At 31.3% G+C, this 14,615-nt stretch overlaps 1 protein-coding gene across 1 annotated transcript in view; it reads left to right on the forward strand.

Annotated features, from left to right (window-relative positions):
- LOC134694215 (uncharacterized) overlaps nucleotides 1-13,927 on the forward strand; it is a 40,587-nt gene extending 26,660 nt beyond the window's left edge. Inside the window, exons 2-4 of the mRNA XM_063555212.1 lie at nucleotides 7,402-7,849; nucleotides 11,050-11,240; nucleotides 11,932-13,927. Coding sequence (XP_063411282.1) covers nucleotides 7,402-7,849; nucleotides 11,050-11,240; nucleotides 11,932-12,369 — 1,077 coding nt within the window. The 3' untranslated portion in view covers nucleotides 12,370-13,927. The remainder of the gene's footprint in view (nucleotides 1-7,401; nucleotides 7,850-11,049; nucleotides 11,241-11,931) is intronic.
- The last annotated feature ends 688 nt before the right edge of the window (nucleotides 13,928-14,615 follow it).

The following is a 14,615-nucleotide window of genomic DNA, read 5'->3' on the forward strand; positions in this document are numbered from 1 at the left end:
ACAGGATATATTTCTTTAGTATACATACTGAAGTCGTCATTATAGAGTGTCAATACATCATCCAAATATCTAAAAGTATTGTTAAATTTTTGTATCAAATGATGTTTCGATGGGTCTGTGCTAATTTTAGTCATAAATTGTAACTCATAACAATACAAAAACAGCTCCGCAATAAGTGGTGCACAGTTAGTCCCCATTGAATTTCGAATAAACCTGATTGTATGATTCATACATATTATAAACAGAGTGACCATTGATATGAGTGTTTTCATTGGATGATGAATTGGTGCTATGCTCCTCCCAATTTCAAGGTAATAATGATTTCATGGTTGAGCTAGCAAGGCAGCTAACCAAATAATATACCTGTAGCTTCATGCTCGTTGGAATCTGCTGTAAACCTTTTTGCTATTTGATATACAATGTGCTGTACGCCTGTCATTTATATTGTCTTTTTTGTTATATCGCTGCAAAAAATATCAGAAATAAGCATTTCCATTCTCAATTTTATTTTACAGATTCAAAGTTATACTTTTTGACATGTCACAATTTGTTTAAGTTGACAAACCCTCATTTAAAAACAGCAAATTAACTTTTATGCAGATACATGTACATTAATATGTAGGTATAATATTTACTCACAGCATGCATTTTGGTTAAAATAGAACGATAACAGTGTACCCCTTTTTAATAAGAATAAAGAATGTTATTCCATATTGATAAAATATTAGTAGGTTTTTCTATATGAATGGGATTTTGAATAAATAAGCATATTCACCTGCGGAAAAAGGATATTCACCGCACAAAACGTCGCGTGCTTTTACGTGTATAATTTTGGTAAAAAAACGTTTGATGTACAATTGGTTTTGGTAAATATTTTCCATTACATTAACTTCACTCGGAATATGGAATAAAACATTTACTGTCTTTTGTTTCGGTAAATATGTGGTTTTATTGACTTTTGAAAAACTAATATTCACTTCGGCCGTTGGCCTCAGTGAATATCAGTTTTTCAAAAGTCAATAAAACCACACATTTACCTCACCAAAAGACAGTAATTGTATATTATTCTTTGTCACAACGCACACGATTTTTGAAAACTCATTTATGCGTATAATACATTTTAATGTTTCCCGCCCTGACATTATGCATGTCGGAACAGTTGAAGTAAAACAATGATAGCCTTACCGAATTGAATTGAGAACAAAATCAATAACAATACGAGGTAAAACCCCAAAAAGTGTCGAAATATAAGTATGGCAAAATCAGAAATGTTTGACCTTAATTTATTGTTATTTCGACGATAAACAATCCAAATTATTGCATAAATAGAAAAAATCAAACTATAGGTACCTCTGTCTGTTGATACCATAAGACACGTATTAAGGATTGTTGACTTGTGCCTTAATTTTTCTTTACAAATTCTCATTTATATTAGATTTGTATGAAATGTACTCGACATATTCTCGACATTCTGACTATGGTCTTTATGACAAATTCTTGACATTTGAATACTGTCTTGAAATTTCTCGACATATTCTCGACTTTCTTATTTTTTCCAGTATGGCTTGACATATTCTGAACATTTTGAATTGTGTCTCAAATTTACTTGACAGTTCTGAGTTTTACAAATCGACCAATATTCGATCGATTTAATTTTGATTTCTCTTTATATAATATACTGTTGTTTCAAGTAAAACTTCGTACAACAAAAATTAGAAGTGGGCATGTAAAGTAATTGAAAATTTGGGTATCCAAATATTTTTACAAGTGCAAATATGGTTATAAAATATAATGTAAAAACAAATTTAAATGTGGGTGTGTTGATATAAAACAATTTAAATGTGTTTTTTTTTACAAATTTTGATTCCTAAATCTTATAAATTAAATGATTAAAACCTATCCTAGTATCCTAGTTACTGTAGACACATTACATTCTACTTTCAACATATATTTAATATTAATATGGTAAATAACTATTGTACAAAAATGTGATTTATATCAATAGCAAATTATGATGAAAAACAAATCATTAATTTAACAGAAGAAAACATTGTGTAATGTCATCTGTTGAAATATATATTAAGTATTACACATGGACAGGATGTTCCCCATAAAATTGAGGTATTCCACACCCCAGAGTACACGCAACTGTCAAAAAGAAATTACTAATTTATCTGTAATCAGCCATACAACTTATCAGTTCACCAACGATGCCACTACATATTAAAAAAGTTTGTTGGTAGATGAAAACAAAATGAATTAATGAAAATGGACTGTCTTTATCAAAATTTGAAGTTAATTATTTTAACATAAAAACAAATTGAATAATTCCCACAGATTAAAGAATATTGTTATCTACTCCAGGAACAATTAAAAAAATGTGTTTATAATGGGTCCATCCAAGATTTCTTTAGAATTCATTGTTCTTATAAAATGGATCTCAAACAAGGAAGAAGTTATCACAAATATTTAATTTTGATAAAAAATTATAAAATTCAACACTCAAATTTGTATTTGGGTTGCTCTTAAAAACGGTCAAGGTTGTTCAATCAAGATGAGAACAAATTATTTTGCCTACAAGAAAGCCACCCCTACCCCCCCCCCCCCCCCACCCGCCCACTGTTTGGCCACAAAAACACAAAAGATGAATTGTGGGGTCTGAAAGAGACACATGATCACATTTTAAAACTACCTACAAGACACCTTTTTTATTAAAACAAATTTGACTGGTAGTTTTCGGCTTTTATTCCAAGTGAAAACAATTAATTAAACGTTTAATAAAAATAAATCAAAATTAAACTACATTGGGGATTATTCAAAGTATTTCAGGTTAGTTTCACCAAAAGGGTATCTTACTTTACCAAATGTATCCTTCATTCTTCAAAGTTTAGTTGAGCCATAATAAAGAGGAGTAACAGCAAAAGAATATCATAAACAGTGCAGAATAAGTCGAAATTTATACTGTTGAGATAGTGTCAAGACACGTTTAAGACTGTCAAGAATGTGTTATGACATATTCAGACATTATTAAGAATGTCAAGAATATGTCAAGACAGATCGAGACAAATTTAAGACAGTCAAAAATTGGTCGAGACTAATGCAGACTCCTATCAGATGATACAGGAAGTGTGGAGAAACTTTAAGACGATGTTCATACTGTCAATACACTTGTCAAGAAAAATCAAGAACCTTAATAGACAAATTCATACTATTTCAAGAATTTTTTTAAATTATTCAGACAAATTAAGAATGTCGAGTAAAATTCAAGCAATATCAGCCAATAACTGTTTTTTCAGACTTTATGACTTTTGTAGTGCTGTTAACATCAAATGTTTTAATATTTTCTAATTACAGACTTTTGTCTGCAATACAAAAGTCAACTAGACAATTTAATATAAGCAGCGAATTTGCCTCATCAAATCTATATTCTATACACGAAAATAACTGATACACAGCCATATCGTTTCTTGGATGATATAACAAACAATTTCTTATATTTTATGTTGCATGCAAAACAAAGCTTGATTTTGGGTTGATTTGACATTCTTCAATATAATTTCAAAAATTAGGGAGCAATGAATGTGGTTATTAAATCTGAAGTGTGCCTTTTGTGCTTCTTTGTTAAATATGTGAATGTTTTTATTGCGATTAAGATACTTGTATTTTTTTTCGGTTTTGTTTATGATATTCTCTTATTCTTATCTACCATTTTTGCTAATAAGCTTTGTATATTTGCCTCTTGATGTTACTTCGAAACATATAGCGTGGCTCGGTACTTATACATCCCGTCATTGTGTTATTGAACTATGGTAAATTTGAATTATTGTCTTTGTGTTTTGTTAATATGCTTAGTCTATATGCCATTTTGTGCTTCTTTGTTACATATTTGTTTTTATCAGTGACTAAGATTATAACACAATGTTGACTACTGTTTTTTGACATTTTTACCTTTTATATCTGTTAGTGTTGTTCATGCATCGTTGTCGATATAATTGAATTTTAAGCGAATTTCATACTTTTTGTACAAGCGAGTGGTGTAATTAGCCGCTGCTGGATAACTCGGACTAAAACAAAGTCGGACTATAACAAAATCGGACTATAACTAACTCGGACTATAACAAACTCGGCCTACCATTATTCATATGCAGAAATATATTGAACCAACTCGGACTACGATTAGAAGATTGTTTTTTTTTACTGTAATAAAAAAAAATCTTATATATTAAAATTATATACGAATTTATGAGATTATAATGAATATTTTTGAATAAAAAAGATCATATTTATAGAAATGATTAATATTTGTTATATGAGTTGAATTAGATATGTTTAAATGAGGGTAATTAACTTATACTTGAAGAAATGTTATTGTGATTTATGATGTTTATTGACAAAAGAAATGTTAATGATTGGCGTGTGTTCGTGTTTTTATTGTGTTTAATCCTTGGTGTTTATGATTAGTAAATAAACAAAGACAAATTTGATTGACAGTGAATGGCTTCTTAACAATTTCACTAATCTGTAATGGATTCAGCAATTGAAAAGTAATTATATTCAAATGGTCACATCAAACAGATACAATGTTTTTAGAAAGGCAAGCCGAGGCAAACATTTATTATACATGTATCCAAAAATAGATTTGGAGTAAAAATGAAAAAAAACCAAGACACATTTAATTGGATATTTAGTTCCCAATTTCGTGTAATAACAGGTACTTGGGTGATTAGAAAGGTGTCAACAGTACATGTGCCAGTTGTTTGTTTAACCTATGGTGATTAAAAAGGTGTCAACTATACACGTTGCATGATGTCTAATCAATTAAGATATGCATATAATAACAATTTATTCTGTGAGGGACATTATTACAATTAATACTACAAAGACAAATCAGTGGTAAATTTTCAATATATGAATATCAAAAAGATTTTTTTTTGTGTTTTTATTTTTAAATATATCTTGTTAACGTATTTTTTTTATCCCCTTCAAAAATGTTCAAAAATAAATTATTTAATAAATTGAAGATAAAAAATCATTTTGAATTAAGAACTGAAAATTAATATCGAATAACAACAACAACCAACATTATACTTATATTCTTCTAGTAGTCCGAGTTTGGTATAGTCCGAGTTTGTTATAGTCCGATTTTGGGAGGCCGAGTTTGTTATAGTCCGATTTTGTTATAGTCCGATTTTGTTATAGGCCGATATATCATGGATTCTAATTAGCTATACAATCCAGGTTCTATCCATCATTTTCTACATAAGAAAATGCCTGTACCAAGACAGGAATATGACAGTTGTTATCTCTTTGTTTGATGTGTTAAAGCTTTTGATTTTGTCATTTCATTAGGGACTTTTCTTTTTGAATTTTCTTCGGAGTTCAGTATTTTTGTGATTTTACTACTGAGTGGCGTGTACACAGTAACGCCCATAACTGCCAATCAGAGTGAATTGAAAAGATTGGATCATTTTTATTCACCTGGGTTTTTGACATGCTTTAATACCTGTCCAACATTTCACACAAGTCATTAGTTTAAGAAGACACGATGGTAAGAATTAATTAATGCATTTGAATTTGCAAGTTATAATTACAATTTTTTAAAAGTATTTTTAGTTACTTTGAAATTATAAAGACATCATTAGTATTATGAATTTGTATATTAACTTTAATTTGTGACTTTACAACTTTGATAGTTATAATTGGATATTGTTAGGTATTAACTCAAACTGTTTTATTTCAATAAATGATAAACGTCCCTATGGCAAATTTATCACCATTATGATACTAGAAATCAAGTAACTAGTGTGATCGATATTCAATACTTTACGACTAGAACTTATTTTTAAATGGACTATTATGGTAATGCTTATCATGTATAATATTTCTATTTTTTTACAAAACCATGTACTTCTATATTGCACATAAACAGTATGATTAATAAATCGCTTGCTGCCCAAGAGCTTAATCGTAGGGTTTTCATGATTTTTCGTTACATAGTGGAAAATATTTTGATAAAAAAAAAATGCGTTCTATTGAAATCAAAAATCTCTATTGTAATATAAAACAAAGGAGTCAAGCATGACATTTGGAAGCCATCGTTGATCGACCAAAACTATTATAGGATATTTCGCAGTTTCGTAATCCACTGTTGCATAGGAGAATCAGTTCAATAAGTCCTATCACACTCCATTTAGTGTTTACGGAGATATGTCTGCCTCCGACTTTTGTGATATAATTATTCCAGAAAAAAAATGTATTTACTATCGTTTATACTTATGTCGCTTTTACGGACACGATTATGTTCAAACATAAAGATGATGAGAATAATTCTATAACCTAGTGGTCTGTCTTGTCCGTCATTCTCTCATTCTGTCATTACGATATTCTATAACGAACAATTGTACGAACTTTTTTCTAAATATCGCAATTACTCTTTGCCACAATTATCGGCGTTGGAATTTCGTAAAAAAAAACATGAATACGGACTTTTGTTTTAAACGCTTTAACTTACTAGTATTGAAATAAGTTTAAGCTTGCGAATTTATAATGATGAATAACAGATCGATTTTACGTTTGGTCAAATTTTCAATCCAAAAAATGACTTCCAGTTTTATTGCAACTGGGACCACGTTTTCTCGGTATTAAGACCTTGAAATCAAACAGATTAGAATGTTTCAAAACATATTTTGCCAGACGTACACTTTGTTTATCGACATGTAGAAATGCTTATTTCAATTAAATTACAATTTCAGACATTTAGTTTCAATCAGTTTTAAAACGCGCCCATTCTTCAATTGCATATGTCTACAGGTTTCCATTCTATCATTCTTGATAAACCTTAATATTGAGGCGTTGAACTGTGCTATATGTAATCGAATAAAATAGGGAATTGAAATGGGGAATGTGTCAAAGAGACAACAACCCGACCGTAGAAAAAAAAACTACAGCAGAGGGTCACCAACAGGTCTTCAATGGAGCGAGGAATTCCCGCACCCGGAGGCGTCCTTCAGCTGGCCCCTAAACAAATATATACTGGTTCAGTGATAATCGAATAGTATGTTTAGTGTATCGTGTTATTGTTCACAACATGTAGTATAATCCTATACATGTTTATACGTGTTTTAAAGTGAACTTAAAATTCAGGTGAATCCATCTCCCAGAAAACAGTGAACTTTCCTTTAACATTATCGCGTACATTTTGTTTAGCAGTTTAATAATCATTGTTATTTCATCTTAACAGTAGCAAAAAAAAAAAGAACATAGCATACAAAATAAAATTTTACAGGATAATGTATGATAGTACAATTAATGCGTTTTAAATTAGCTATATTGATTTCCATTATTTGATATATTAAGGTTATCTATGTTTTCGTGTCAAATGCAATTGTTGGTGAATTTCAGCTTGACAAGTCAGAATATTTAATTTCGACCTCAGCTACTTCTATATCGATATCATGGGAAGAGCATCGTGTTCCGAGAGGAAACACTGCGTATGTGATCAAGTATCGCAAAATTTCCGAAGATTGCTTTACCAGCAAAACAACGAACACTCCTTTTGCCGAAATAGACGAATTACACAATGACACTGAGTACCGAGTAAACGTTTACTGGGAAAATGCAGATGGAGATAACGTCAAGTTATTAGAAGAAGTATGCACAACAGAGAAGTCAGACATGGATTACTTAAAATCTCAAAATACTTCAATAGACAAGACCAGAACAGGACAACCTGTATTATATCAATTTCATCCTGTACACAAGCGAGAAGAAAATGGAAATGACAAGGACAAAGCTCCAAAGTCAAAAGAAGATTCTACAAATTATGAAGTGCTCCAGATTTGTGATATGAGTATTACTTTTAATTGATTTAGCACATATAAATCTTCTTGCATGTTCGCCAAAAAAACTCATTTACAATGTTTCTGGTAGATAATTTTAGGTTAAGTTGGTTTAATAATATTAACAGATATTTTATAAAATACATTCATAAATGCTCATACATTTATAACAATGTAATTGTACCACAGTATCGATCTCACCATTTAATGTAACTTCTTCACGTATAGAAATTCTTTCTGTTGAATCATGTCTTTTCATGAAGATGAAATAAGAAATTAAGGAACTATAAAATGCATTTTTAGTACATTAACAGAAAAGGTTAAAGCTAGAAACTGCTTTTCCAGACTTTAAAGTTTTTATATCCAATTACGATAGCCTTTGTCAAATTCGGCACTTTAATATATTTCGGCCTTTTATTAATTGTTCTTTTCTGTTCTGATTTAGATTAATTACTTTTGATGACATAGGTTTATTAAAACATACATACTGTCGATAGTATTTAATTAAGTTCACAAACAAAGTTTGGAGACTTATTGTTTTTGCTCAGTTCTTTTATTTTTATTCTAAACTTCTTTTTCCTTCCCCTTTAAAAAAATAACTTTTCCACAGCGGTTCTCCATAACCGCTTGTCAGATTTACTAAGGATTTGAGATAATGTTAGAGTAACATGTCTAGGGGAGCCATCAATCTTTCGTTTTTTGCATTGAGGTTTTTAAAGGGTTATTTAGGGGCATACAGAAGGAAGGGATTTCTATAGAACCCTATGGGATTTTAATTTTTTAAATGACTCTTACTTGAAAAAATGTAAGTGATATCCACACACTGTCTTCAGAAATGATCACAGGATAATAAAACACATCAAATGAGTCCCTGATGGGTCATCATCCACACCTTTTATTTGAGAATGTGGTATTAGCTTGTTTACGGTCAAGATCTCGACCCCTAACCCATATATATTCTTGTATGGGACAATAAAACAAATGAAATGAAATAAAAAGGTAGTCCATGGGAGTCACTCCGACCCGTCGTGTTTGAAAAATTGTAAATGGTCGAGATCCCCGCACCTTAACCATTTATATTCTTGTATGGGACAATATAACAAACCAAAAGAAATATAGGTGAAGTCACTAGAGTCACCCCACCCCCTCCTGATTGAATACTTGTAAACGGTTGAAATCCCCACCCTAAACTGTATATATTCTTGTATGGGACAATAAAACACATCAAATGAAATATAGGGAGAGGCCATGGGAGTCTTTTAGGATCACCCTCACCCCCTCATGTTTAAACACTTGTAAACGGTCGAGATCCCCATCCAAAAACTATTATGTTCTTGCATTGTACAACAAAACAAATGCAATGAAATATATGTGAAGTCCCGGGGGTCGCCCGACACCCTCCTGTTTGAAAACTTGTAAACTATATAGTATTCTATTATTGAACAATAAAACAAACCAAATGAAATATGGGAAACTCAAATTATGTAAGATTTGTTTGGGAGACTTCGTAACAGCATCATGTTACAATTACTTCTTGTTATTGTATAACATTGCACTAAATCAGGCTTTTCTCATATTGTTTATCTTTACACATAAACCATTGGATGCATATTGATTGATAATTTAGTCTGGGAGAACATGATTTATTTATCAGTTATACTCGGTTCGGAACCAGGTTTCAATATTTGGAAGTACTATTGCACCAACGCTCTATGTCTGTTGTTATCCTATTAGTTGTTTTTGAACTTCTTGCCAATCTTTTGAATGAATATCATACTAATAATTTATTTACAATTTAATATGTAGTACATTGGTCCTTATCTGTTTTTGCAATTATATTGTTGCTATAAAGATGTTTGGTCTAATACGCTTTACATTGCTGTTTATAAGGTAGAGGTTTTTGACAATTTCTTTTTTCTTTTTCATATCCACTTGGTTGACGGTATATGCGTCATTTGGTCTTTGATGAATATATGGTTTATTCTTGATAAGCTATTCTTCTTATATCTATTTAAAAAAAACAGTTGTAATTGCTGGCACAAAGAAACTTTCACAACTACTTCTTTACTAGAGGATGTTCAGGGAGCAAACTTAACACGAGCGTGCATGGCAATCCTACTGATCACGCTGCATATGACCATGCGCTTATTACCTATCGATAATACGGTGATGTTACCGATCAATGCAATGACGGAATTTATAACATCCTTTATACTTTCACAGCTATAATAAATGGACATCACTGTACTTCTGTTTTTTTTTCTTAATTTTAATCAGCGCTTTTAAATGGAATTACGCAATAGAAATCACTACTTTTCTGCTTTGTCAGTTAAATTTACAATCGTATCAGACATATAGAGCTTTATTTTCTATCAACTGTCTGAAAACAAATTATTCATGCTAAAATATGTCAGACCTCATAAATCTCTGACCTAAAAATATTTTGCGTGCACCAGTGTTACACACAATTGCGTGACGTATAGGAAATTTCTTCGACGTATTGTGACTTTAGAATGATTCTTAGCTGCCTAATAATTTTTTTTAGTGTCAAAGATACAACTGCACTTTTTAAGACTTTTTACTATTAAAAAAAACTGAAATGTATGCGCAAGTTTATCTTAATTATCTTAAAATATCATAACTGAGGTAACTGCACCGACACAGGATTTTTCTTTATATAAACTATGTCTTTAAACATACATATTTATATACTAACTAGAGTTTTTTGTAATGCAATACTTTTGGAATTCTTAAACCGTCAATTTCATTTTAACTTCTCCTAAAGCATCGTGACACTAAATTCGTCAGTAATGTTTCATCTTTGAGCCAATTTTCATATTTATTCAATGCAGCAAATTCAGTTCCGTTCAGACAAGTCACTTACAGTCAGCATGGTCAGTATTGGGTACTGTTTAGTAGTTTTTTTTTTAGACGATTCAATATGAAATTAATATGAACAGATACATTACAACTACGTACACCATAAACACAACCGTATGTACATATACAGAGAATAACTTTGTTGACTGCAAGCGTACCGAATATACCGTAGTAGAAGTGTTTGAAAATTTACTAAAAGACTATAAATAATAGAATAATTTATTGATTAGTAACTTTTTAAGAGCTGCTTTGATGCTAAAAATAATTGTCGTTTAAACAAACTGGAATACTAAAGGTGATTTCTTTTTATATTTGTATTTTCTATTTATAGTTGCAGAATATGATCCAGGTATATATACATCTAACGAAAAGACAGTGCTTCTGTTGGGAGCTACAGGTACTGGGAAGAGTACGCTTATAGATGGATTGATCAATTATATTGCGGGAGTGTCTTATAACGATGATTATCGATTTTCATTAATTCACAAGACTAAAGAAGAGAGGATACAGTCGGAAACTCCAGTAAGTGATATGAAAATAATTACCTCTTTGTACACAGTTTTTAGGCTGTATACACTCAAATCTCCCATGCAAACGTTGTTTTTAGCATGAACTATATAGGAGTGGTTTTTATCATGATTTGCGTCACAACCCCTTCACATTTTTCAATGATATTAACAGAATAATGAACTTTTTTTTATATCAATCTATAAAACTGACTATTGAAAAACACAGCTTCTCTCTTATCGATATAAGACTTATAGTATAAGTTATATCTTAATAAATAGTTTTTCAAACGAACGCTCAACTATGTCAATACAAAAGTATTTGCGTACTGTAACTCTTAATTGATAGAAACATTAGTATAGTACTTCTAAATTTCGTCTTTTTCTTAGTGATATCAAAGATGCAAAATATCTTAAACATTTGTGTTTGCTTATTCTTTGTACTGCTGTATTTTATAACTAATCACATACATTTGTTGTACTTCTGTGTTACTGAATATATCCTTTTTATAGGTAAAGAAGGGGGTGGTTAGTTCATATACCTTTTTATCCAACTTATTCAGGTTCTTCAATTTTGATATAAAAAAAAAGAAGTAAAATAATCATGTGCCAAATTCCACGATGTTAATGTTCAGATGATAATGAAAATGAAAATGAAAAAAAAAATAGTTATTTAACTTTCGTACATGATGTGTCTTTTATTCAAGGGACAATCACAGACTTCAACAACTACTATCTACAGAATACCCGAACTTGATGGCTCCAAAGTAAGCTTTAAAGTAAACATTATAGATACTATTGGGTTCATAGACACGAGAAAACATTTTGACAAAAAACTTACCGACCAACTCCAAACTCTTTTTGGTGGGATTATAGAACATCTAGATGCAGTCTTGGTCGTTATTCCGTTATCAACACAACGATTAACGGAAGGACAAGAATACGTTTTTTCAAGTATCTCAAAACTCTTTGGTAAGGAAATCGAAGAAAATATTTGTGTTGCAATAACACATGATGACGGCGGAGAACCTACATGCTTGGGTCTTCTCGAAAAAGCGCTAAAAAAGTTTCCACAAGGTAACGTTTTTAGATTTAACAATTCATTTGTTCTAAAAAAAGCCAAGCAAAACAGACCAAACAAGTGACAAACCGTCTGACCAAATTAAGAGAGAACAGGAAGAGCTTTGGAAAAACCGATCCGTTACCTTTTCTAAACTATTTAACAAAATGAATGAATTACCAAAGACCACGGTCAAGTCAAGCCATGAGGTAATGGCTGCAAGACATAGACTGCAAATTCAACTAAAAGCACTAGAGAGCAGCATAATGGAACAGGCACAGAGAATCGTAAATTACAAAATAGCAAAAGAACTCGAACATAGTACCGAAAAAACAGATCAATCATTTTCCAAAAAAGTGTATGTATATAAACATCAACATACCGGTAGAACATCAATTAATTGTCGAAGCTGTAAAAGAACTTGCCACGGGGGCTGCTGGGTTCCATTAGATATGCTTACTTGGACATGTGAATCAATTGTCGATAGTAAATGCACTGTTTGTAAGAATAATTGTAGTATTAAAGTTCACGATCGCGAGAAATACGAATACATGTTAACTCTCGAAGAACGAGTGTTCACCGTCGCAGAGTTTGTCAGATCGTTTGAAGAGTCTTTTTTGGAATTCTTAAAAACTATTAACAAAGTGAACGTATTAATTAAAGAGCTCGCGAGTAAAGCGTTGAGACCAGATGTGCTGACTACACAAGGATATATCGAACACATAATTAAAGAGAATAATGAAGAGAAACAAGAAGACTATGAGTCACGAGGAAAAGTACTAACTAAGGTTAGAGACTACATTGACAAAGGAGTTTTGATTTGGAACCTCAAGTTGTCGCACCTTATAAAGTAGAAATTGATTTTTACAGACTTTATTCTTTCACATGTGTTATGTAATATAATAAACTGAAACGCATGTATGCTGTTTAAACCTAAAATGTATAAGCAAATTATGTTATACTGATAGTGATTTGATTTAAATTTTGTATGCGGTATTAGTTGACACTTGTAGAGATACATTTGGTTTTTGATTTCTGTACAGTTTGTTCTTATTTGAGAACGTATTGACACATTAAATCTCACTTTTTTGCATTACAAAAATATGTATCTAGATTAAGAAAAAAATAAAGGTACATTCTGTATTGGCAATAAATCAAAAGAGGCAACAGATACTAAGGAGACTTCTAGTCTTGTTGATGTCTGCCTGAGATATTAACAGCGGTCTCATATTTTTAGTACTTATATATCCTTGTCCAAAACGTAGTTCTTCAAATGAAACCATAGTATGGAGCTAATGGCTTTGTTGACGTAAAAAAAAAATCCGCTATTTCGAGTTTTCCCCAAATATTCGGCTATTGTATCGATAATATATTAGTTGTTTCTTGAGTTAAAGTTGATGTTTTCTTAACCTCAATAATTAATATTCGATGTAATGGTGATCCTAATCACAGTATCGTTGAAACACTCTTTCATCAAGAAAAGATCCTGCCATTGATGAGAATGAATAGTACAGTTATCAATAGCACCAAAATAAATTATATTTATCTGAAGTGCTTTCGTCAGAAACGCTCAGACCGAAAGATCAAAAGCCAGGACAGTGGTAAATATGGTATATACGTAGACACGTAGCTCAAAAGTTTTACACTTGTACTTTTACGGTATCTATACAAAGTAAACACGATTATCAGTTTATCGTTTCATTACTGGTCTTTTCCCTCTTCCTAAGACAGGTTTACGCTTGGCGAAAACAAGCTTGACAACGTCTCCTCTCGCATTGTGACGTCGCTGATAGCTTTTACTTTCACATTGTGGCGTCGCTGATAATGCTTGGTCTCGTTTTGAATCCATGCTACGAGAAATACGGAGCGACATAGCAGGGTTATATAGGCGTAGGTAGGATGATAAAATCAATTATAGATCATCTTTAGGAATAAGGAAAGACTTTGTCTGTATTTGATTTGTTTGTCTTTCTATTGAGGCTACAACTTATCGATCGTCGTTTGATTAATTTTATTTAGGACGTTGTTGAAATACATCAGTTCGAATCTATTTTTCCATAGCTAATTGACAATTGCTTCCTTCGGACTTTCTTGCAATGTCAATGTTGAGAAAGGATAACTTCGAAGGGTTCAATACAATTTTGAGAAGAATTAACTTTTCACGAAAGTATAAAGCATTATTATACAGTTTGCTAACCTAGCTTTGTATGAAGCAAAAGTTTTAAAGAAGTTTGATAGTGTTATGCTGTAACGATGAAATCAATGTTTGGCAGTATGCATTAAATGGTTGAGTTGTATCTTGTCCTCTGTTGGCAGCTCATTACTTATTGA

This window comes from Mytilus trossulus, chromosome 13 (genome assembly GCF_036588685.1).
Source record: "Mytilus trossulus isolate FHL-02 chromosome 13, PNRI_Mtr1.1.1.hap1, whole genome shotgun sequence".
Classification (NCBI taxonomy): Eukaryota; Metazoa; Mollusca; class Bivalvia; order Mytilida; family Mytilidae; genus Mytilus; species Mytilus trossulus.